The following is a 22,199-nucleotide window of genomic DNA, read 5'->3' as shown; positions in this document are numbered from 1 at the left end:
TCTAGACTAATAAAATAACAATAGATCCATTAAAACATGGAGGAAAAAAAAAAGAAAATGTCAAATTGTTTATGAAAATGAGATGTATAAAATCACTCTTACACCCAATTATTTTGTGTATGTGTGTACATATATACTGCTCTTCGCTGCTATATATAATAGCTATATATATATCACAGTATTTCCTGCATTTTTAGGAAGAAAAAAAGAACGTCTTTTTGTGTGAAGCAGTGAAGTTCAGTGACACTGTCAGCTGCTTTAATTGTCATCAATATGCCCCCTTTAAGCCCCCAGCTGTGCTGGACTGCTAGTAACACATGCTTACATGCAGACCACTGTGCAAATGATTCTAAAATCAGAGATATGCACATTGTAAAGCTGTATAAGTCACATCTACATACCATGGTAACAACAATATTTACTACTTTAAAAAATAACCACTGAAAGCCAAAGCAGTTGTAATTTATTGTATTTTCTTTCCCCCTTTTGGTTAACTTTTGAGGTAATAGAAAGAAAAAAAGAAAATGCTGGCTACTTATATAAACAGAGATATAAAATTACTGAGATATTCATTCATTCATCTATTCATCTAAAAATATGCATTGTGACAGCAGAGCTTGACTCTACTTCAGAAATTTCTTCAAACTCCTTTTCTCTCTATTCCCACAGCTTCACTGAGATTCTCACCAACGCTGGCAGACATTGCTGTAACAGGCCTGTAACTGCCTTTTCTGTTTTTAATGTTCCCCAAACCAATCTCTGCTCCTCACTGCTACTAGATATATAGTTCCTAAGTCAGTTGCACCCATAGCCACTCAAAAGCTTCAATTTAGTTAAATACAGAATCCTCAGCTTGGGGCCAGGCACGGTGGCTCACGCCTGTAATCCTAGCACTTTGGGAGGCCGAGGCAGGTAAATTACCTGAGGCCAGGAGTTCAAGACCAGCCTGGCCAGCATAGTGAAACCCTGTGTCTCCTAAAAATACAAAAATTAGCCAGGCGTGGTGGCATGCACCTGTAATCCCAGCTACTCAGGAGGCTGCCTCAGGAGAACTGCTTGAACCCAGGTGGCAGAGGTTGCAGTGAGCCGAGATTGTACCACCTCACTCCAGCCTGGGCAACAAGAGCGAAACTCCGTCTCAAAAAAAAAAAAAAAAAAAAAAAAAAGAATCCTCAGCCTGGAACATAAATCAGGGCCTTCACAACTTGACTCCATCTGTCCTGTCCACGTTAGTCCCTGTCACATCACTCTCACCCCATACCTTGTCGTAAATTCATTACCATTCCCTGAACTCCCATCAGATCTCTTTACAATTCCTTGGCTTTGAGGACTTGATGTTCCCCTGTCTGAACGTTGAGGAGGCTGTCTGCTCACCAGACCCAGGTCAACTAGCACCTCTGCTATGACACATTCCCAGACACAATGTCACTCCTGCCCTGCACACCCACAGCATTTTGTTCATACTCCAGTGCACCCTCGACATTCCTAGATTAAACATCTATGATTTTGGTCTAGTCACCAAAAATCCTAAAAGGTCATAGCAGGACACAATCCTCCATACTGCCTTGGCGACAGTATGAATTTGAATTATATATTGCGTTTCACCCAGGGTCCAGCCAGGGAAGCCAAAATCATCCTAGATATTTCAAACACAGAGAATGTTGTACAAGAAATTGGTTCTACAGATGATGGAAGAGCTAAAAGGCCAAACAGGAGCTAAAGAGGCAACCCAGAAAGTAGCATCAACAGAAAACTATTGCTGTCCATTAGATAGGAGTGATATTGACATAAGATGGCACTACTAGTGATGAGAGGCCTGGGTTGCTGACCAGGGTAGGATCATGTCGTGATTTTCTGATGAGAGCTGGGACCATGAAGGGCAGGGCTTTCTAGGAGGAGAGAACCATGCCCACAAAATTGTGCAAGGAAAAGAGAAGGAGAAATACCCAGGATTCTTCCAGTCTCCTTTTGTCTTCCAAAAGTACCTCCCACTGGCCGGATGTCCAGATGCCAGATGCTAAGGCATCCAGGAACGTGGTCCTTGTGATTTACAACCAAGCAGGGAAAGGGCGGGATGGAAAATGAGTGGCACACAGTGTGTGAGGCTGCTGAGCCCCTCACGTGGCTGCAGAGTGAGCCTCACCAGTTGATCACTGTCTGAGCAAAACACAGAAGTGCGTGTGTTACATATCATGAGTCCTTGTATTGTAATTATACCTCGCACGTTGGTTTCCTCTATAACACCGTGAGCTCAGCAACAGCAGGAACCCAATTTTTACCCCAACACATAGCACATTATTTGACATACAGTGGGTGCTCGATAAGTAAATGCCCTTAACCACCAGTCCCCTGGATTTACAACATACTTTCACTTGGTATTTCCCAAAGTTTATTCTGTTGACCATTAATTCAAAGAGATGTTAATGCATATTACAAGTAAATAGGGCCCTGCCATTCCCAAGTAAGTTTGTGAAACAAAGGGTTAAATAAACTTAAGCTGGTTTGTTTATTGCAGAATTATTCAGAGTTTTTAAGATGTGCTTGAAGAGAGAACTGTAGTGTGACACAGCATTGTTTCAACGTACATGACGACTAAACACTTTTTCCAAAGAGCTAACATTATGCAGGAACCTCAGCTCTAAGGAGATATTGCTTAAATATCTTCACATTGGTAGCATTACTTCCTTTTATCTTTGAAATATTCCCATGAGGTACAGAAGAATAAGGTCACACCTTGAAGATACAAGTGTCACTAATAAATAATTAAAGCTAAAGAACACATCAAGTATTAATTGGATATATAAGGTGTCATTTACTATTCCAGTCACTGCAGGGCTAGAATAAAAATATAAGTCATAGTTCCTACCCTATTTGAAGATATAAGAAAAACAGAGAACCGTAAAATGAAACTTTCTTTTTTATCCAACAATATTTTTATACATGCTTTAGTACATCAAGATACCTGGTGCTGTTTGATTATTAAAACTCGAAGACCCATGGAGGGTAATTATTTACTGAAGTGATAAGCAGGTCGGCTCTGGAGCTTACAATCTCAATTTCACAAATTATAAGAGCAAATCACTAACTGGAATGACATCTACCAGATAAATTGGTTTTTTGGTTTTTTTGGTTTTTTTTTTTTTTTTTTTGAGATAGAGTCTTATTTTGTTGCCCAGGCTAGAGTGCAGTGGCCCCATCTCGGCTCACTGCAACCTCTGCCTCCGGGTTCAAGCGATTCTCCTGCCTCAGCCTCCTGAGTGGCCGAGATTACAGGTGCGTGCCACCACACCTGGCTAATTTTTGTATTTTTAGTAAAGATGGGGTTTCACCACGTTGCTCAGGCTGGTCTCGAACTCCTGACCTCATGATCTGCCCACCTCGGCCTCCCAAAGTGCTGGGATTAATTACAGATGTAAGTCACCATGCCCAGCCCAGATTTTGCTAAATCACCAATAATAACAATATTAATGACAAGAACTTGGCAATGTTTTATCCAACACCATGAGGCTCTAAAAATGACCATTTAAAAATCTCTGAGAGGCCGGGCGCGGTGGCTCAAGCCTGTAATCCCAGCACTTTGGGAGGCCAAGACGGGCGGATCACGAGGTCAGGAGATCGAGACCATCCTGGCTAACACGGTGAAACCCCGTCTCTACTAAAAAATACAAAAAACTAGCCGGGCGCCGTGGCGGGCACCTGTAGTCCCAGCTACTCGGGAGGCTGAGGCAGGAGAATGGCATGAACCCGGGAGGCGGAGCTTGCAGTGAGCTGAGATCCGGCCACTGCACTCCAGCCTGGGCGGCAGAGGGAGACTCCTTCTCAAAAAAAAAAAAAAAAAAAAATCTCTGAGAAAGTTATGGACTTTTTTTTATTATGATATAGCTAAAACTTCTATTTGTTTCTATATTTTATTGATCCAGATCAATAAAGTAGGACATTATCCTTCCTTTTTAAAGAGAGACACAAAGCCTTTGGTTTTGTTATCTAAGCAATATGTCCTTTGGTATTAACATTATCATTTACCTTCACAAAGGATTATTACAAAGGCTTCCAGCAATGGGTGTCTACACCAGAAAATTCAGCCAGCACATGATCATCTGTTAAATAATTTTTAAAAGACAGTATGCTTGCTTTGGTCAGATATTTTGGCATTCTCCCCAAATGGCCTCTCTATTACACATTACGTTATTAATATTAACTTGTAATATAATTTTTGAATATTGGCAAAAAGTTGCTATATCATATTATAAGTATTTCAGTCATACCAGAAGCATAAACTGAGGGCCAAAGAGACAATAAGAATATTCCCTTATGTTGAGATTTATTCACGGTGAACAAAAATTCTGAATACTAAATATAATATAAAGTAGAAGTTTAATCAGCACTTTTAATATTGTGGTGATGGTATTCACAGCCTAGTCAGTAACTAATGGGATAACTTTGGTTTTCATGCTCTAAAATTCAGTGTTCTCATCTGTTTAAAAAAAATTAACCACCTGCTTCACTGAGGTGAAATAAAAACTGAATATGTTCCACAGCTCAAGGGTCCCTTCAGGGTGCAGGACTCAAATAAATTAGGTAAATACTGAATCCTATATTCCCACCCATTTTATCTAGGAGATTGGCAATATGCATCAACACACCAAAAGCTCTGTGAAGTTCTGCTGCAATGAATCTATTAACTTTCCAAAACCAAGGGCTTCTCAAATCTACTTGTCCCTAAAACTGTTTTACTTTTTCCTGGTAGCACCTATTGGTACACCCAGGAATTAATGTTCCTCAGAACTCACTTAAGGCTGATGCTTCAAGGGAGCAACAAGATCAATTCTTGTGACATCCAAGAATACAAGTTTTGAGTTGCTGCTTTTATGCTTTCTGATTATAACCAACACCCACACAATAAGACACCCTTGCCAACCTGGAGAGTTCAAATACAGAGTGTATAACAGTGATGACTTTGTGTGGAGTGCAAATTGTATGCATCTCATCATACTTACATAGAATGATGTATCATTGATATGTAAATATATATGATACATAGAATGATGTAAAGATCTCTTGAGTGTGGTTTTTGAGTTCTTTCTATGGAAATGGTTATGAATTTACATTTCTCAGTTGGTTTCCTTTGTGACTAACAATTTGTTTTCACAAGATAGGTCAACAATTTGCATTTCACTCTGTTAGTGAGGCTAACTGATCCACACTGACCATGGCCTCAGGGGTATCTGGCCATGGCTGTGTTTGCTGGTGGAAACTAAGGGAAGTAAGTTAAAAATCAAACAATTCTCTTAGAAAGACTCTACTCTGCCTAAAGTAAATGGAGAACTGAACCATGTCAAAAATAAATAATTCTAGCAAAAAAGTGTTGCATAGCTGCTAATAAGTCCAAGTATAATGGAAAACTCTATATCCCACCATTTTAAGACTTACTATGATTATTATTTTTACTTCAAAAACATAAAGTTCAAAAGTAAAACACAGTAACGCAAAACAGGGAAAAGCTGATACATTTGGCCAAAAGAAACTAGATCTGAGCCCACTCTAACAGAACATGTAGCAGCAATATCACATTGTTGCAGGATGAAGGAGGAAAAATACAGCATTGGGAATGATGGTGGGGTTTGCACTTTGTACCTGGAGTCATACATCAAAATACAGTCCTCATCTAAGTATAGCATGGAAAACATTTCATTCTTTTTTATGAGTGTATATACAAGGCTAACCATCACCTAAGGTCAGCAAACTATATAAAAGCAAAACCAACAATAAATGCATCTGTTCCTACACCAATTCTTATGTTCTGCAGCTCAAATCACAACACCCCCAAAATGACCACTACAGAGGTAATGATGATTCACTCTAAGCTTAACAGTGGTGTAAGTCTACATCCCAATACTAGTACAACATGAAGTTTCAGGCAAATAAAAGTGGTTTGTGTTTCTCCAAATATGGTCTGTGGACCATCTGTGTCTAAAACACCTGGGGAGTTTGTTCAAAAGTGCTCCCTGGGCCCCACCCAGACCTTTCCAGCAGTCTCTCTGGGGTTAGGCCTTGGACTCTTTACATAGAATAATCTCTCTGGTGAGTTTTAAGCCTACTAGAAAGCTAAAAGAATATTGTATTGAGGCTGGGTGCATTGGCTGACGCCTGTCATTCCAGCACTTTGGGAGACTGAGGCGGGCAGATCACCTAAAGTCCGGAGTTCAAGACCAGCCTGGTCAACAAGGTGAAACCCTGTCTCTACTAAAAATACAAAAATTAACCAGGCATGGTGGCAGACGCCTATAATCCCAGCTACTAGGGAGGCCAAGGCAGGAGAATCGCTTGAACCCAGGAGAGCAGAGGTTGCAGTGAGCCAAGATCACACCATTGCACTCCAGCCTGGACGACAAGAGCAAAACTCCGTCTCAAAAAAACAGCAACAACAACAACAAAGAGAATACTGCATTGAATCCTGATATGGAGAACTTAGAAACCTCATAGGAAAGCATCAAAACAATAAAAATCTTTCTCATGTTAAGGCTTAGAAAACAAGCTTTTTAGGAAAAAAAAAATACGTAAAAAACGAAACTGGCGACCATGACAATCTGGAAACATAATTTAAAAACATCATTAGATACAAACATATACAATTTTGTGTTATCTATATTATAAAAGATTTATTAATTCCTCAACAACCTTGCTTTTAACAAACCCTGAGCTTAGAGTGCATGCTCTCTTTGGTGCTCACTGTCAGCTGCCTGCAGTGTATCTTCCTTTCTTTCATTTTCTTTTTTTTTTTTTTTTGAGACAGAGTCTTGCTCTGTCACCCAGGCTGCAGTGGCACAATCTTGGCTCACTGCAACCTCGGCCTCCTGGGTTCAAGCGATTTTTATGCCTCAGCCTCCAGATTAGCTGGAACTACAGGCACATGCCACCACATCTGACTTTCATATTTTTAGTGGAGCTAGGGTTTCGTCATGTTGGGCAGGCTGGTCTCAAGCTCCTGGCCTCAGGTGGTCTGCCTGCCTTGGCCTCCCAAAGTGCTGGGATTATAGGCGTGAGCCACTGCGCCTGGCGTGCATCTCCCTTTCACTCCTTCCTGGCTGGCAAAGCCCCACTCCCACTGTTTCACCATGTAGGCCTCCATCTCAAGCTCGCTCCTCTATATTATCGGTGTTGGTGGTTGTGATGAAAGGCATGGTCTGTGGCCCTAGAAAAGTATGACCACTGAGCAAGAGTTTATCATCTTCTTCCCCAAAGTTGCTGAAGACCAGGAGATCTTTTCATTAGTTAAAGCTGATTTAAGTGCCATTCTACCTTGCTAGAGAAATTCAGAAGGACTGGCTCCTAGGGTGCCCTTCTGGCCTAATCATTCTATATTTCCAAGATGTATATGACTGTACAGAGTTGGCCAAGGGCTGTCCAGGACCATCCCTATGGTCTATAGTATGGTATTAATATCTTTCAATTAACAATTTCTTACTGAAAATCCACTGCATGCAAACTTCAGAAGTTGTATTAAAGTCTCATTTTGAATTATTCATATATAAAATCTTGTGTCTGATATAAGAAAATGATAAATAAAAGGAAATGTTATGTATAATACATATATTATAACATATATATGTATGTATGTATATATATAACATGTATTAAGAGAGAATTCCATACAATTTGTTGTGACAAGAACTAAGAGAAACGGAACAAGAATGTGCTAAATCAGTACCAAACTACAGAGGTAGACCCCTTTATAGTGCAATTTTAGAGAGGTTTATAGCAGATTATGACACGACGACACTTTAACTCAGTTCTGAAAGTAAGCCATCTACCAGAAATCTCATTTTCTTAAATAGGAAATGGTTAACTTAGAACCTGGTTTGCAAGGTGTGGTGTCTGAACCAGCAGCACCAGCATCACCTGAGAACGTGTTAGACGTGCAAACTATCAGGTACCCCACCAAATCTACTGATTTAGAAATTCTGCAATCCATGGTTTAAAAGGTCCCGCAGGTGATTCTTATGCATACTAGAGTTTAAAAACTGCTGGCTTAAAACTCAAGACAACTCACCTGGACCTTCTATCATAGGTTACAGTGAGCCAAATAAAACAAGAGTAGTTATTATCGTAATCTATAAGGCATCATTAAAAAAAAAAAAAAAGACGCCTGCCTGCTTCCCTAAGTGGCCTAAGAAGAGTCCCTACATTTCTTTAAATTAGAGCAACTGTTTTCAGTTAAGACACGGTCACAGAAAGCCACTATGCCCATTAATATGCCAACACTCATTATTTAGCTTATTACTCAGCTGTCACGTGGCGGAGAGTTTGGCTATAAAGAAAAGCATAACATGGCATGTCAAGCAAGGGAAGGAGAGTCCCAAGCAGTCTCGCTCAAGCCATGAAAGACACGCCCAGGTGGAACTCCACAGTAGGTAGACTCTGAAAAGGCAATGATACTTTCAGAACACAGAGCAAGGGATGCTCAAAGAAATATTCTGACATCGTCACTGTCTTCAGCAGCACTTAACTATCAATTAGTTGAGATGATCTCCTCCAGCTTCTTAGAACAAAACAGTGTCTAAGCTGGAAAGGTAATGGTTTGCTGCTGGTTAGCACTCCACACGCATTTCATATGTATATACGACAAATGATCAAACTAAACGTGGAATAATATAAATCTGGGACTCTCTTTGGTACTTCCTCATTACTGCACCAGCAGTTTCTTAAGATGAAATGTACCCATTCAGATTCTGACATTTGCAAGCACCACCTGACAGAACTTATAAATACACTTAATATGCCTTTACAATGTTCTTACGTGTATCATTTACAGGGCATGTAAATCTTACTAATAGGTGCATCAAAAAGTTTGATATTAATTTTTTTTAATTCTGTTAAAGTCCTTAATGACTAAAACGGTATTTGAAAGCACAAAATTTTATATTCACCAATCAAAAACATTAAAGTCTCTATTTTCTCCTAGCATCCTTACCACACTATATACATGGTAACATTTTTATTTTATGTTGTATTTCCCACAGCCTCTCTACATGCCTTTTAAAAACTCAGTTGAGGGTAACTCAACCCACATGGGTTCTTTTAAGTTAGGACATAAACATACCTTATAATATGAAATGGAGATGGTGGCAATTCAATTTTCTGTACAGATTACCACAGGAAAAGTGATAGTCATTGACCCCTTGAGGTATTCCTACCATAGGTAAAAAAATATCCATATATGGCAGCCCCATTTTACATTGCTCTATCAGTTGACAGCTGACATTTTAACCTCTAACCAACCATAGCAAGAAGATTCAGAATTAAGTTTGACATTTTGTCCTTTAACTTGTTCCAAAGCACTGCAGGGGTTTTACTGCCTGATGTTACACCATATGTGCAAACTCTAGACACAGCAGGCGGGGTTAAGCAGGATGCCTCTGTATTTTGCCGTTCTCCTGCTTCCTGTTGTTTTTGGAGCAGCCTAACTTTAGCTAAACATAACCCTCCTGGGCATATCATTTTTAGCAGGAGAATCTGCCTCATAGCAAAGTTCCTTGTATGCTGATTACATTTCTGAAACATGGCAGTCTATGAGATTGAGAGAACTCACTGGTTTGGCACCCTGCCGAGTCTTTATGAAACCCAGCCCATCATAAGAAAAATTTATTAAAATAAAATTTCTTACTGCATAAGTTTTCGTGAATAAAAACCTAAACTATTATGAAAAACTTACCTAGGGAATTCTTTTCAAAGTTTTTTTTTTTTTTTTTTTTTTTTTTTGGTCATCTAGTCTCCCATTAAGTAACAGTGATAAACAGGGATTCTTTAAAACCTTTTCCATGTTTCAAGTTATTTTTTAATTCTAAATTTACTGTTATCTTTGGTAATGGTATGTTTACTTGTACCCTTGAGAGATGAGATTCTGTAAAACCCTCTTAGATTTTACATCCAGAATTATTTTTGCCAGTATAAGAAATACTTTTGAGAAATGGGAGAATACCAGCTGCTACTAACACATTTTGTTGTTGTTGTTGTTTTGTTGTGTGTTTTTTTTTTTTTTTTGAGACAGAGTCTCGCTCTGTCACCCAGGCTGGAGTGCAGTGGCACTATCTCGGCTTACTGCAAGCTCCGCCTCCCAGGTTCACACCATTCTCTTGCCTCAGCCTCCCAAGTAGCTGGGACTACAGGCACCTGCCACCACGCCCAGCTAATTTTTTTGTATTTTTAGTAGAGACGGGGTTTCACCATGTTAGCCAAGATGGTCTCCATCTCCCGACCTCGTGATCCACCCGTCTCGGCCTCCCAAAGTGCTGGGATTACAGGTGTGAGCCACCGCGCCAGGCCTGCTGCTACTAACAAATTATACTTTTAGCTTAATGTCAGTAACTCCTACCAAGCCAGAGTTCATGAAAAGTACACACAAAGAAAAAAACACGGTTCTTTAAAAATATATATAATTTCCCCAATTGTCTGTCCCCTTTGGTATTCTGTAAAGTAGAACATTTAGCTCTATATAATTCAAAAAAAAATCTATACACAGCTTAGAGAGGGAACCATAAATCTCATGGGTCTCAGATTCACTTCCTGTTGCCTTCCTTCATTACACGTTTAAAGATAATCAATAAAAACTGATTTCTCTTTGTAAGCATTTTCCTGTTCTGCCGGAAATAATAGCAGGCCCTGCCCTAAAATGAAGGAAAAATGGAAAGTAATATTTACCATAAGAGGAGAAAATGAAACTGCCTAAGCATTTTTCCTGAGCCAAGTGAAACACAAACAGCAGACCAAGTTTATTCTTACAGAAAAATATTTTAAATACTCTTGGCATTAATTCTATTCTTAAAATTGGTAAGTTTTCAAACTCTGAATTTACATTTCCACTTTCCACAGCAACTTCTTCAGGTTTCCTAACAGTTTTAACAACATATCTGTGTAAATATCTATATCACATGCAAGACTTTTGTCAGTGTTAAACATTGAAGATGTAAAGAGAGGACAGGTAGGTCCCCCACACTGCCTCCAGGGAGGGACTAAGATGCAAAACCAATGGGAAAAAAACCAAATGAGAACAAAGTTACATTAGTAAGGAAAGAATGGACAGTTCTATCTCCCTTCAAAACAAAACTTTCTATCTCATTTCAAAACACAAAACTTTGCCACTTGCATTTGCAGCACAAGAATTAAACATTACTTAAAATGTTACTTAGTTTTATATTAAATAATCTGAAATAATCCATTGGGGTTCTCTAATACGGGGAGACTATCTCACAACTATTCATTTTTAATTTGTTTTTCTTCTTCAGGATTCTTCACAAAAGACTGTAAGAGAACACCAAATGGGAGAGTAACAGACCTTTACTTTGTAATGAAGTTCCAAATACATTGTATCAGTTTTCCAGGCTTCCTGTTTCCCTTCACTCTGCACTATCTATGGAGGTTGTCATATTTCACCAGGGTTGACTGTAAATCAGACAAGTTCAGCCAGTCAGGTTGAAGAATGGAGGTGAAAAGCACAGTGGAAAATACATAAAGTACAATTAAAACCATATGACCAGAGATATTGAAGCAATACTCGCTGGAGGAAATCCAAGTAAAAATCAAACCTTTTCTGGCGTTAGTGAAACTATCCAGTCCGTCTGGGACAAGCACACGTCGTTTGCTAAATATCCCTTTTCTTTTTTTCCACAGCAAGAGCACCCAGGAAAGTCAAGACCTAACAAGGTAATTAAGTACATAGCTATCTCTGTAGAATAGTTAAGTTCATAGTTGTTGTATAAAACTGATCTCTCATTTCAAAGAGTTAACATTTATTTAGAAATAGAGTTTAAGATTGGGCAAGAGTAAATTTTGCATCCACCAAAGTGTATTAGAGGTTCATGATAACAATGTTGGATCAAAACCCTTTTCCACTTTTCTGTGAAATGTTTACCTCTGAAGACCTGAGGATTCCATGAAGACAAAGATAATCTAACTGCCTATTGTTTAACATAAAGAACAAGAAGCTATAAAATCCAAACTGTCTCCCCTACTACACTGCAAACAACCTAGATGTTACTGTTTCACACAGGTGGCACTTAGCAGGCCAGTGATGTATACGTACAGAAATGAAGAACTCTTGAAGCTGTAAAGCAATTCTGACAATAATCTTGACTTTGGCAACCTATCATCAAAGCCATTCCAAATCTCTTTCTCTTGTGCATTCCAGGTGTCATTTATAATAATCTCAGTAGACAACTGAAACGTAATTTTTAATACTGCTTTGGGATTCCAGTAAACAACTTAAGCTCAGCAAGTCACTTACCCCCAAGAAACTGAATTCCTCCAGCCACTCTTCCCACTGTCCTGGAGATGAGGTCGGAAACACAGCAACCCATGAGGGCAGTGAGTGCCACCAGGAGGAGGAGGCCACAACCCAGGCCGGTCACTATGGTGCAGATCCTCCATTCTGCGCTGGGGATACCTAGGAAGGAAGCATAGCGCCCACATTCCTCCACCATCACCATCATCTGCCGACTCTCATCATGCACAGGATATGAGCACCTCCGGAAGGTACCGAAGGACACAGGCTTGCCCAGCTGTGATCCCCAGAGCCAGTAAGGCATAAAGAACCCCACGCAGGAGGTGGCAGCACAAAGAAAAGAGAGCAAAGCCCAGATTACTCCAGTACAAGTCAGGCTGGATGCCATCTTTCACCAGATAGGGCAATGAGGACCCCAAGTAAGTGTCCAGGGACTGCAGGAGTGAATGAAGACGTGAAATCACCAGGGACCCACAGATAATCCACAGTTCTGTAATGCCGAATGGATCTTCAGTCTTACTGGGCATCAGCTTTCCATCCTCTGTACTAAGGATGACGGTCCCTGATAAAACAACAGGAAACATTAAAAATTAAAGGCATTAAAAGAAGTGACAACACTGTTTCAGCTAGTCTACAATTTTCAATTGATAAACATTCAGACTTGCCTCAACACTTTAAAAGTGGGAAGAACTAATTCTCTCTATGAGCTTCTCCATAACTTGATTTTTGTCAAACCAGCTCAAAGCTTTTTCATGTCTTTATCTCCTATAAATGTTTCCAAATTAACTCTGACAGCTATTTACTTAAAGAAACGCCTGATTTGTATTTGACACGCCAATGAATTCATTCTATATATTATATCCTCACATTAAAAGTAATGTAGCATTTTCACTGGCAATAAACAATGAAAATAAAATGAACCATGCCATGGTTTCCTTTTTTTGGCTTGCAAGTTCGTGCTCATAGTTTGTTGCAACTTTTCTGTGTCCCTTTAAGGGTGCATTAACTCTCTGCATGAGCCAAACAAACTAATTAGAATAATTTTTCACAATTGTAGAGTACCATAAATTTAACAAGCATTATGGTCTGCGGATGCACACACAGTACAGAACTATTACCAGACACTCTTTGTACTCATTCAGCAGCATTTGAGAATTTCTTTAGTCTTAACATCTTCTAGTGTAAAAGAATGCCTGTGTATGACTTATTTTGGGTCTGCAGTTCTGATTCATTGATTCCAACAGTTTTATTGGAATAATTTCTCCCACTCAATGATTGTCTAATCTGAACAGCAATCCATACTTCCCAGTATTCTACGTCAAACCCCAGTCATCCAAATGGTTCCAGGAACATTTACTTCCACTCCAGCCTTTCGAAAAGAGTTCCTTAACCATTTCTCACACTTTCTATAAAGAAACGAATACAGAAGCACACAGCCTCTCCACCCTAGGAGTTCCACCCCCAGGACTCCTAACTCTAGCTATCAGGGTCCACAGCAAATTCCCCCCTTTCTTCAACTCGCCCCTACCCGTTTTTTCTCTAACCACCGCCCATTTTCAGTTCTGGATGTCACTCAAAACGGAGGTCCGGCTACTACTTTTTTTTTTCTAATCTTGTCAACTGCAGTCAGTGGCTGAAGTTGATCTATCTGGGCCACGAGGCTGGAGAAGACCAGCAGGGGGTGGCGTGGGGCAGGGGGCCCCCATCTCCAACTGCGGTGAGGCGCCCTCGCCAAGACAAGCCCATATTTAGCCCCCTGCCATTGCCTCACCGAGCCACTTCACCCATGGAGACACACAATGATCCCTCCATTCTAAAAGGGGGCAAGAGGCATTTTCCAGCCGGCTCTGGGTGAAGGGAGGGGATAAGGATGGGAAGGCAGCACCCCCCGGAGGCAGACGCCAAGAGCGGACGCGGCTGGCAGGGAGAGCCGACGGATCCGCCGAGCTCAGGAAGTCCGGAACCCGGGAGCAGCCCAACTCCGGCTCTGGGGCAGAGAGGGAGCCCGGGAGAAAGCAGCGGAGCCCAAGCCCACGGGGCAGCCAAGCGCTTTACTTACATGGCTGGAGGGCGGCGGCTCCCTTCCCTCCCGCGTCCCGGGCGCACACACAACTTGCTGTCTTTCTCGGGCGGGAACATCCACGAAAAACCAGACCGTCCTGCCCTTCTTTGCCTCTGTCCCTAACGGCCGCAGAGCTCCGGGGCCCAACCTGAAGAGCAGGAGTCGGCAGGAGGCGGAGGGTCTCCAGAAGCGGGCTGGCACCAGCAGAGACCCCCACTCCCGGCGAGTCCGCGGCGGCGGTTCTGGCGGAGCGCCGTGGCCGCGAGCGGGCGCCGGGAATCGCACGCAGAGGAGTGGATCTCCCTTTGGCAGGCGAGGCACGCACCGCCTCCTCCCCTCCGCTGCCCGGCCCTCCTCTCTCCAGTCCCCTCCCCTCGCGCCCCGGGAACTCCGCGCAGACAGACCCAGGACGCACCGGGGACGTTCCTGGAGCGCCGGGAGGGGAGTGGGGGGCGCCTCTCTGTCCGCGCGGGTCCAGGCCCACCCCCGGAGGCAGCTTTCGCGGCTCCTCCCCTAGCCCCGAGCCCCCTCGCGCCCCCTCTCCCTGCGTCTCATTCAAAGCTGAGAGTGGGGAAGGCAGGCAGACCGAGAAGTATGGGAGAAAGTTGCTTGTCTTCGTGGGTGACCCCGAGGGGCCACGGAAGATGACACACTTTGCCTGTTGGCTTTTCTGGGTTTACTGTTCGGGTTTATGCTCGTTTTCCTGCCGCCGTTAGAAGCCGTAGACGGGAAGGAGGGCCTTACAGAGTGGGTAAAGTGGCCCCTTTGAGATTTGAGGAGGCTTTTGAGAAGTGGTCACTTTGGAAGGCGTTGAACGAGGCGGTTTTGGACGTGGGAATTAAAGCACAGCAGAGAGCCCAAGGCTCCTGTATGGCATGGGGGCAGCTGCCTTTCCAGAGGAGCCAGGGAGAAGGCAGGGGCAGACCTCTAGCGAGCCTCTCCCAAGCGGTACTCTATTTCGAAGTTCTCTCTCTCTCTCTCTCGCTCGCTCGCTCGCTGTTTCTCTTTCTCTCTCTCCCTCCCTCCCTTTCCCTTCACTTCCTCCCTCCCTTCTGCTCCATCCTGCCTCCTGATCAATTTTGCAATTTATTCCATCATTTGATTTCTTTTCTGCGAAACAACTGATTTTTAGTTCCCCTCTGGACTTAAGGACTTTTTCCACTTGTCATTAGCACTAACCCCTTTAGAAGTTGAGAGCTAGATTCAGTAGATGACTGTGGGAGTCTCTGCTGAAGACAGTATTTTAAGAAGTATGCCATCTGGGAACAGCAGTTTTTGAAGTAGACAGTTTCCCAGATACAGTTTTTGTGAGGTGCCTTTTTAGAGGAGTTGAAAATAATAAATTGGCAGGTATATATTTCATAGCAGATTTTCAGACTGCACTATTTTAATTAGCTATGATGGTGTACATGTTTCCCACAACGACAGCTGGAGATATGTGTTCTTTTATTATTATTTTGAAAGATCTTAAGTGATTGGTTCCAAGCCTTTTGAGGTCACAGGTCTTTTAAAAAATATAATGAAACTGATAAGCCTTTCAGAAAAAAAAAAAATACACATACATATAAAGTTTTACCACAGTGATTCTGAAGAAGGAAAGGGATGTTTGGCAAGGTCTGAAGATAATTTTGATTATCATAACCCGTGACTGGGGAGTACTACTGGTATCCAGTGGGTGAAGACCCGAGATCCCGCTAAATACAGTGCACAGGACAGTCCCCAAAATTACCTGGGCCAAAATGTCAATGATTTGAAGGAAATATTAGGTGGTTTCCCATTCCCTTAAAGTCCATTCATGAATCCCATATTCAGAATCCCCAATTTAAGTGTTTTTGTTTTTGTTGTTGTTGTTTAGTTTAAGTTGTTTTAACTCTTACAAATCACCAGTTACTGGGCTCAGTGACAGCATAAGAATGATTGCTTGACTTCCATTTAGGTACCACACCCTTAGTTATTACACAGAGCCTTCATACCTATATAATGTGATGATGAAAGATATGATCATCAAAGACAAAATAATAATAGTGAGAATCAGAGTCACCTCCATACAACCTGCTGGGGAAATTGCTCTCAAACACTTTCTCAAGCTTTAAGCACTTGAGCTGGCTGGAGAGATATTAATGATAATCATGGTTACTACAGATTAACTCCTTGCTGTGTGTTAGTACATTAAGGTCTCTTAATAGATTACTTATCCAGTCCTCAAATAAGAAAATAAAAATTATGAAGAAGGAACAATTATTATATTACAGCAAGGATAAGAAGTAATTTGCCCAAGAATTTACAGATAAAAAATGATTTTTAAAAAAAATCTCATCATTTGCACTCTATTAAGCAGAGTAAATGCTATCACAGAGATTCTGCCTAAAATGAAAAAAAAAATTATAGAAGAGGCCAAATTTTTAAAAATCTGTCAGGATGCAGTATCAATTATTCATGAAAGTATAATACTGGGACTCAAATTTCTAACTTAAATAAGTTAATTTAGACAAACGTGATCTTTCCAAGTCTAAGTTATCTCACTGTTAAAAAGAGATTGGAATAGATTATTTTAATTTTTTTTAAGCTCACAACTTCTGGCATCATGGTTATATGAGTACTCTCATCTTTGAGAAGGAATTTAGAGATCATCTAATCTTGTTCAAGTATGTAATTTTACAGCTGACAAAACAGAGGCTCAAAATTCTTCGAGTGTCTTACCCAAAGCTGAGACTAGAATCCACATATCTTGATTTCTCTTTCTAATTATCTTACTAAACTATAAAATCTTCTGAATTATTCCTTACGTTCTTCCATGCACACTTTGTAAGCAAAATGCATTATAATTTATTTAAGCCCCTTTGCATTAAATTGTACCTTTAAAGGACCATTAAACTACTTCACAGCCAGAAGTTCCCACATAGTAGATGCCACTTATAACACCTATTCCAGTTTTGGGTTTCCAGTATGTTTGGATAGTAGTCTCGTTGAGTCACAAGATGAGATCATGAATGCGACAGTATGTGGAAAGCTATAAAGTGTTTATGACAACACTCTTGGTTGGCCACCCAATATTAATTCACAATCCCCTCTCCCTTCTCACCAGATACTCTTCTAGCCTCCCTTAAAGCAAATAATGGTCTCTTGATCCTGCTGTAGCCAATGAGTTCACTAAGGAGGCCTCTGGGGAAGATTGCATTCTCTGATAAAATAAGGAGACGTGAGAGAATAGTTCTCTCACCATCATGACTGTCTTCGGGCACATTCTTGAAGGATGAGGTGTTTGGAGCTCTAGCAGCCTTCTTGTAACCAGGTGGGGGTCACAGAGACATAATCCCAGTGATCTAACATTGTAGAGTTTCTCACCTCCATTTGAATTATTTAAAAATTATAGATTTTTAATATGGTTTAAATCACTATGAGTTGAATTTTCTCCTTTTAGTAGCTAAAAGCATTCCTAATTGATAAAGCATGGTATAGATAAGACATTTTCAATGAGAAGAAATATACATCAGTGAACATTGTATCTCAGTGCTTGGCAATGTAGACAGATACTCCATAATCAAACAGTAATTGTGGGACTTAATGAACAAATCAATATCATTGTGATTACTATCCTTGTTCTAATGCAGCCTACAGAGTGGGTATTTAGTTTTTAAACAAATGGTATGCTATGTGAAATTAGGGAAGGAGCATAATAATGAAATATAGAGGACATAATGAAATCAATCACTTCTGACCACCGGAGAGAGATTAGAAAGGGATTTAGTCTGTCCACAATTGTTGCAAACACTACAGTTTGGCTGATATCATTTCCAACTCACTTCTTTTACATTGTTATCTCCTACAGAAGCAGTGAAAGCTAAAATCTCCATGTCCCAGCCTCCCTTGAAATTTGAGGGGCGATGTGTGGTGTTATGATATGTATTAATTTTTGTCTACAGTTCCTAGCTCCCAACACCCGTAGGCCTTGTTACAGTATTTTGTTACAGTGTTGGGTATATTAGGCCTCAGGAGCAGACCTCAAGAAACAGAACCTCTCTCACCTGCTTCTGCTCTCCTTTCACCTGCCCCAAGGCAGGGCTCTAATCTTTCCCCCTCCTTTCTGACTGTGGGTCTTAGGACCCTCACCTGAGAGGGACCCACCCCATATCCTGGGGAAAGGAATGATGACATCCTGAAGCTTTCATAAAAACCCAAGAGGGCAGGCTTGGGAGAGGGCAGGCTTGGTGCGGTGGCTCACACCTGTAATCCCAGCACTCTGAGAGGCCGAGGCGGGCGGATCACCTGAGGTCGGGAGTTCGAGATCAAGCAATTCACTCCAGCCTGGGCAACAAGAGCTAAACTCTGTCTCAAAAAAAAAAAAAAAAAAAAAAAAAAACTCAAGAGGGCTGACATGGTGGCTCACACCAGTCATCTCAGCACTCTGGGAGGCCGAGATGGGCGGATCACCTGTGGTCAGGAGTTCAAGACCAGGCTGGTCCACGTGGTGAAACCCCCATCTCCACTAAAAATACAAAACTTAGCTGAGCATGGTGGTGCACGCCTATAGTCCCAGCTACTCAGGAGGCTAAGGCAGGAGAATCGCTTGAGCCCAAGAGGCAGAGGTTGCAGTGAGCTGAATCATACCATTGCACTGCAGTCTGGGCTACAGAGCCACACTCCATCTCAAAAACAAAACAAAACAAAACCAAGAGGACTGGATGTTCCTGGAGGATGGTGTGCCCCAGGAAGGCATGGAAGCTCCACACCCTTTTCCCCATACCTCGCCCTGTGCATCTCTTCGTCTGTTTCCTTTTTAATATCCTTTTATAATAAACTGGTAAACAAATGTTTCCCTGAGTCCTATGAGCTGCTCCAGGAAATTAATTGAACCCAAAGAAGGGGTCCTGTGAACCCCAACTTGAAGCCAGTTGGTCAGAAGTTCTGAAGACTGATGTGGGGGGACAGGGGCAGTCTTGGGGACTGAGGCCTCAATCTGTGGGATCTGATGCCATCTCCAGGTAGATGTTGTCCGAACTGAACTGGAGGACACCCAGCTCATGTCTGCTGCAGAGCTGATTGCTTGTTTGTTGGTGGGAAATATCCCCGTACCTTAGGATCACAGAAGTCTTCTGTGTTGATTGTTACTGTGTTGGTGTGAAAGCAGAGGAAAAACCTGGTTAGAGATTCCAGAAACATCATGTGACAGTTCCGGCCATTGAAGGGTGTTGGTACCATCACCTCCACCTCTTCCTTCTTCCAGCCCAGAGAATGGATGTGATAGCACCTCTCAGCACGGCATTCATTGTGCAGCCATGAAGTGACAGGCTTGAGGAGGAAAGCCAGCACACGAACCATGATGGAACAAAGTGGTGAAAAGAGTCCGCTTCTTCCCTATCTGCACTAGGCTGCTTGGACTTCACTTGGGGTAAGATCAAGAACCCTTACCTGGTTAAGTCACTGTTATTACCTACTACACTATTCATACTAACTCTTCTGTTACACTCAAGAGGCCAGCACCACAACAACGACACAGTGTGGGGACATGAAACAACCAGGAAAGAATGTTACAGTGTCGAGAGAGAATTTATTCTCAAGCAAACAGTGGCTATGGAGGCATTTATTGTCCACAGTGTGTATTGCAGAAGATGGACCCTCCTTAAAGTGTGGCAATAGAAACAGGAACAGCTATGAAAATGGCTTATAAAATGTTTATTCTTAAAGTTTCAACTTTGAGCAATTCAGAGAGACAGAAATCCTCAGCATTATAAAATAGCCTGATACAAAATGCTTCCCCTTAAATACAAACCATCAAGAGAGCGATGCAGGCAGGTGGGAGGTCCAAATGAGAATCAGTAGCTAACAAGAGAGGCTTTAAGTAGGGGCAGGGAGGAGTGATTTTTTCCTTAACTTCTCCTGTTCTCCTGAATGTGGAGCTCATCATTTCTTTTTTGATGAAAAAAATACATGATTTGTTCCTCAACACATGCTGGGAGATATCCCAAGAAATGCTCCAGCAGCTGCAAACCTGCAATCACAGTTTTCAGTACAGATGCAGTAAACAAGGTTTAAAAAAACATAGTTGGAGATCATGGTAAGTTCCTCCATTCTGCCATTTCCTTCCTCCCTTCATTTCTTTCTTTTTTTTTCTTTTTTTTTTTTTTTTTTTTTTGAGACAGAGTCTCTCTCTGTCACCCAGGCTGGAGTGCAGAGGGGCAATCTCGGTTCACTACAAGCTCCGCCTCCCAGGTTCAAGCCATTCTCCTGCCCCAGCCTCCCGAGTAGCTGGGACTATAGGCGTCTGCCACCGTGCCCGGCTAATTTTTCGTATTTTCAGTAAAGATGGGGTTTCACCGTGTTAGTCAGGATGGTTTCGATCTCCTGACCTCGTGATCCTCCCGCCTCAGCCTCCCAAAGTGCTGGAATTACACTTCCCTTCATTTCTAAATTGCCCTTTTACCTTCACAAATCCCTTCTTAAGACTAATTTAAAGGGGTATTGCTATGATATTTTACTGCATTGAGTCCATTATATACATGGGGAAAAAATCTCAGGGGACAAGTAATCTCTCAGATTTCCTGGACTCCATATCCAGTAGTCTATGAGTGAGACAGTGTATTGCTTTTAGAATGCTAACTCTCCTGTTTGTATGCATGTATTTACCATAGCTATCTCAATATCCTATTAAATCGGAGTTGCCCATTTCATTTTCGATGAACTTTCTTTCATGTGTTTGATAGACTCAAGACACCCCCGCCCCATAGATATTGCATTTGTCTAGTTACATACAATTTCTAAACATAGTGATTTGTATGACTGAATTCCTCAGGAGCTCTCATGGAAATGAGGTAGATACCATCTGTGACCTGCTCCTAGTGTTGCTGTCTGCATTATTCATTTAAAGTCTGCAAATTACTTTGGGCTATGAAGTGCCATATAGTTTCTATGTATTATTCTTTTATGAATTAAAGTAGCATACAAATATTAAATTAATAACTTATTTATAAGAAAAAAAGTGAAGCGTTAAATCAGATTTAACATAGCAAGTACTTCACATTAAACCATCAAAATTGAAAATGTCCGTAATACATAATATATATACTTCTGCTACGTGACCCAGTTTGCATTTTAAAGCAGTACATAATTATGTTTAATACTGAATCAGGGTCATGCTTCTGCTGCTTTTATTTTTTTCTTCCAGGGTCAAAAATCATCTCTGTTTTTTTTTTTTTTTTTTTTTTAGAAGGAGTCTCGCTCTGTCACCCAGGCTGGAGTGCAGTGGCCAGATCTCAGCTCACTGCAAACTCCGCCTCCCGGGTTTACGCCATTCTCCTGCCTCAGCCTCCCGAGTAGCTGGGACTACAGGCGCCCGCCACCTCGCCCGGCTAGTTTTTTGTATTTTTTTAGTAGAGACGGGGTTTCACCGTGTTAGCCAGGATGGTCTCGATCTCCTGACCTCGTGATCCGCCCGCCTCGGCCTCCCAAAGTGCTGGGATTACAGGCTTGAGCCACCGCGCCCGGCCTCTGTTTTTTTTCAACATTGTGACTATGCTTTTTGGTTTGTGTTTTTATTTTTCCATAATATGTAGAAAGATTAATATTATAGGTACTATAGAAAGAGATAAAAAAATATGCATATTATTTGCCACCAATCAGTCTTAACGTCTAAGAAAATTCATGAAGATTTATTTCTACAGTATTTTAAAATCTTAAATCTCTCCAGCACCAAAATAAGATGCATTGCAAGGACCAAATGAATATACTTTTCTACATTTTAACATAATAAAATGATCCATACAGTAGAAAATCAAAATTGAAAACACTTAATTGGTATTATAATACTAAGAGGGACTTAGCAAGTTCCTCTTATATGTAATTTTCCTGAAGTAAATAATTTCA

General features: G+C 41.4%; 1 protein-coding gene across 1 annotated transcript in view; it reads right to left on the bottom strand.

The window, feature by feature from the left end:
- The window catches only part of LHFPL6 (LHFPL tetraspan subfamily member 6), a 260,730-nt gene extending 246,058 nt beyond the window's left edge, over window positions 1–14,672 (bottom strand). Inside the window, exons 1-2 of the mRNA XM_010360741.2 lie at window positions 14,337–14,672; window positions 12,281–12,839 (exon numbers count right to left, since the gene is read on the bottom strand). Of these exons, the coding sequence (XP_010359043.1) occupies window positions 12,281–12,665 (385 nt within the window). The 5' untranslated portion in view covers window positions 12,666–12,839; window positions 14,337–14,672. The remainder of the gene's footprint in view (window positions 1–12,280; window positions 12,840–14,336) is intronic.
- Window positions 14,673–22,199: the final 7,527 nt, after the last annotated feature.

The sequence above is a fragment of the Rhinopithecus roxellana genome, chromosome 18 (assembly GCF_007565055.1).
Source record: "Rhinopithecus roxellana isolate Shanxi Qingling chromosome 18, ASM756505v1, whole genome shotgun sequence".
Classification (NCBI taxonomy): domain Eukaryota; kingdom Metazoa; phylum Chordata; class Mammalia; order Primates; family Cercopithecidae; genus Rhinopithecus; species Rhinopithecus roxellana.
Note: the sequence above shows the minus strand (reverse complement) of the source record. Positions and strands in the feature narration are given on the sequence as shown.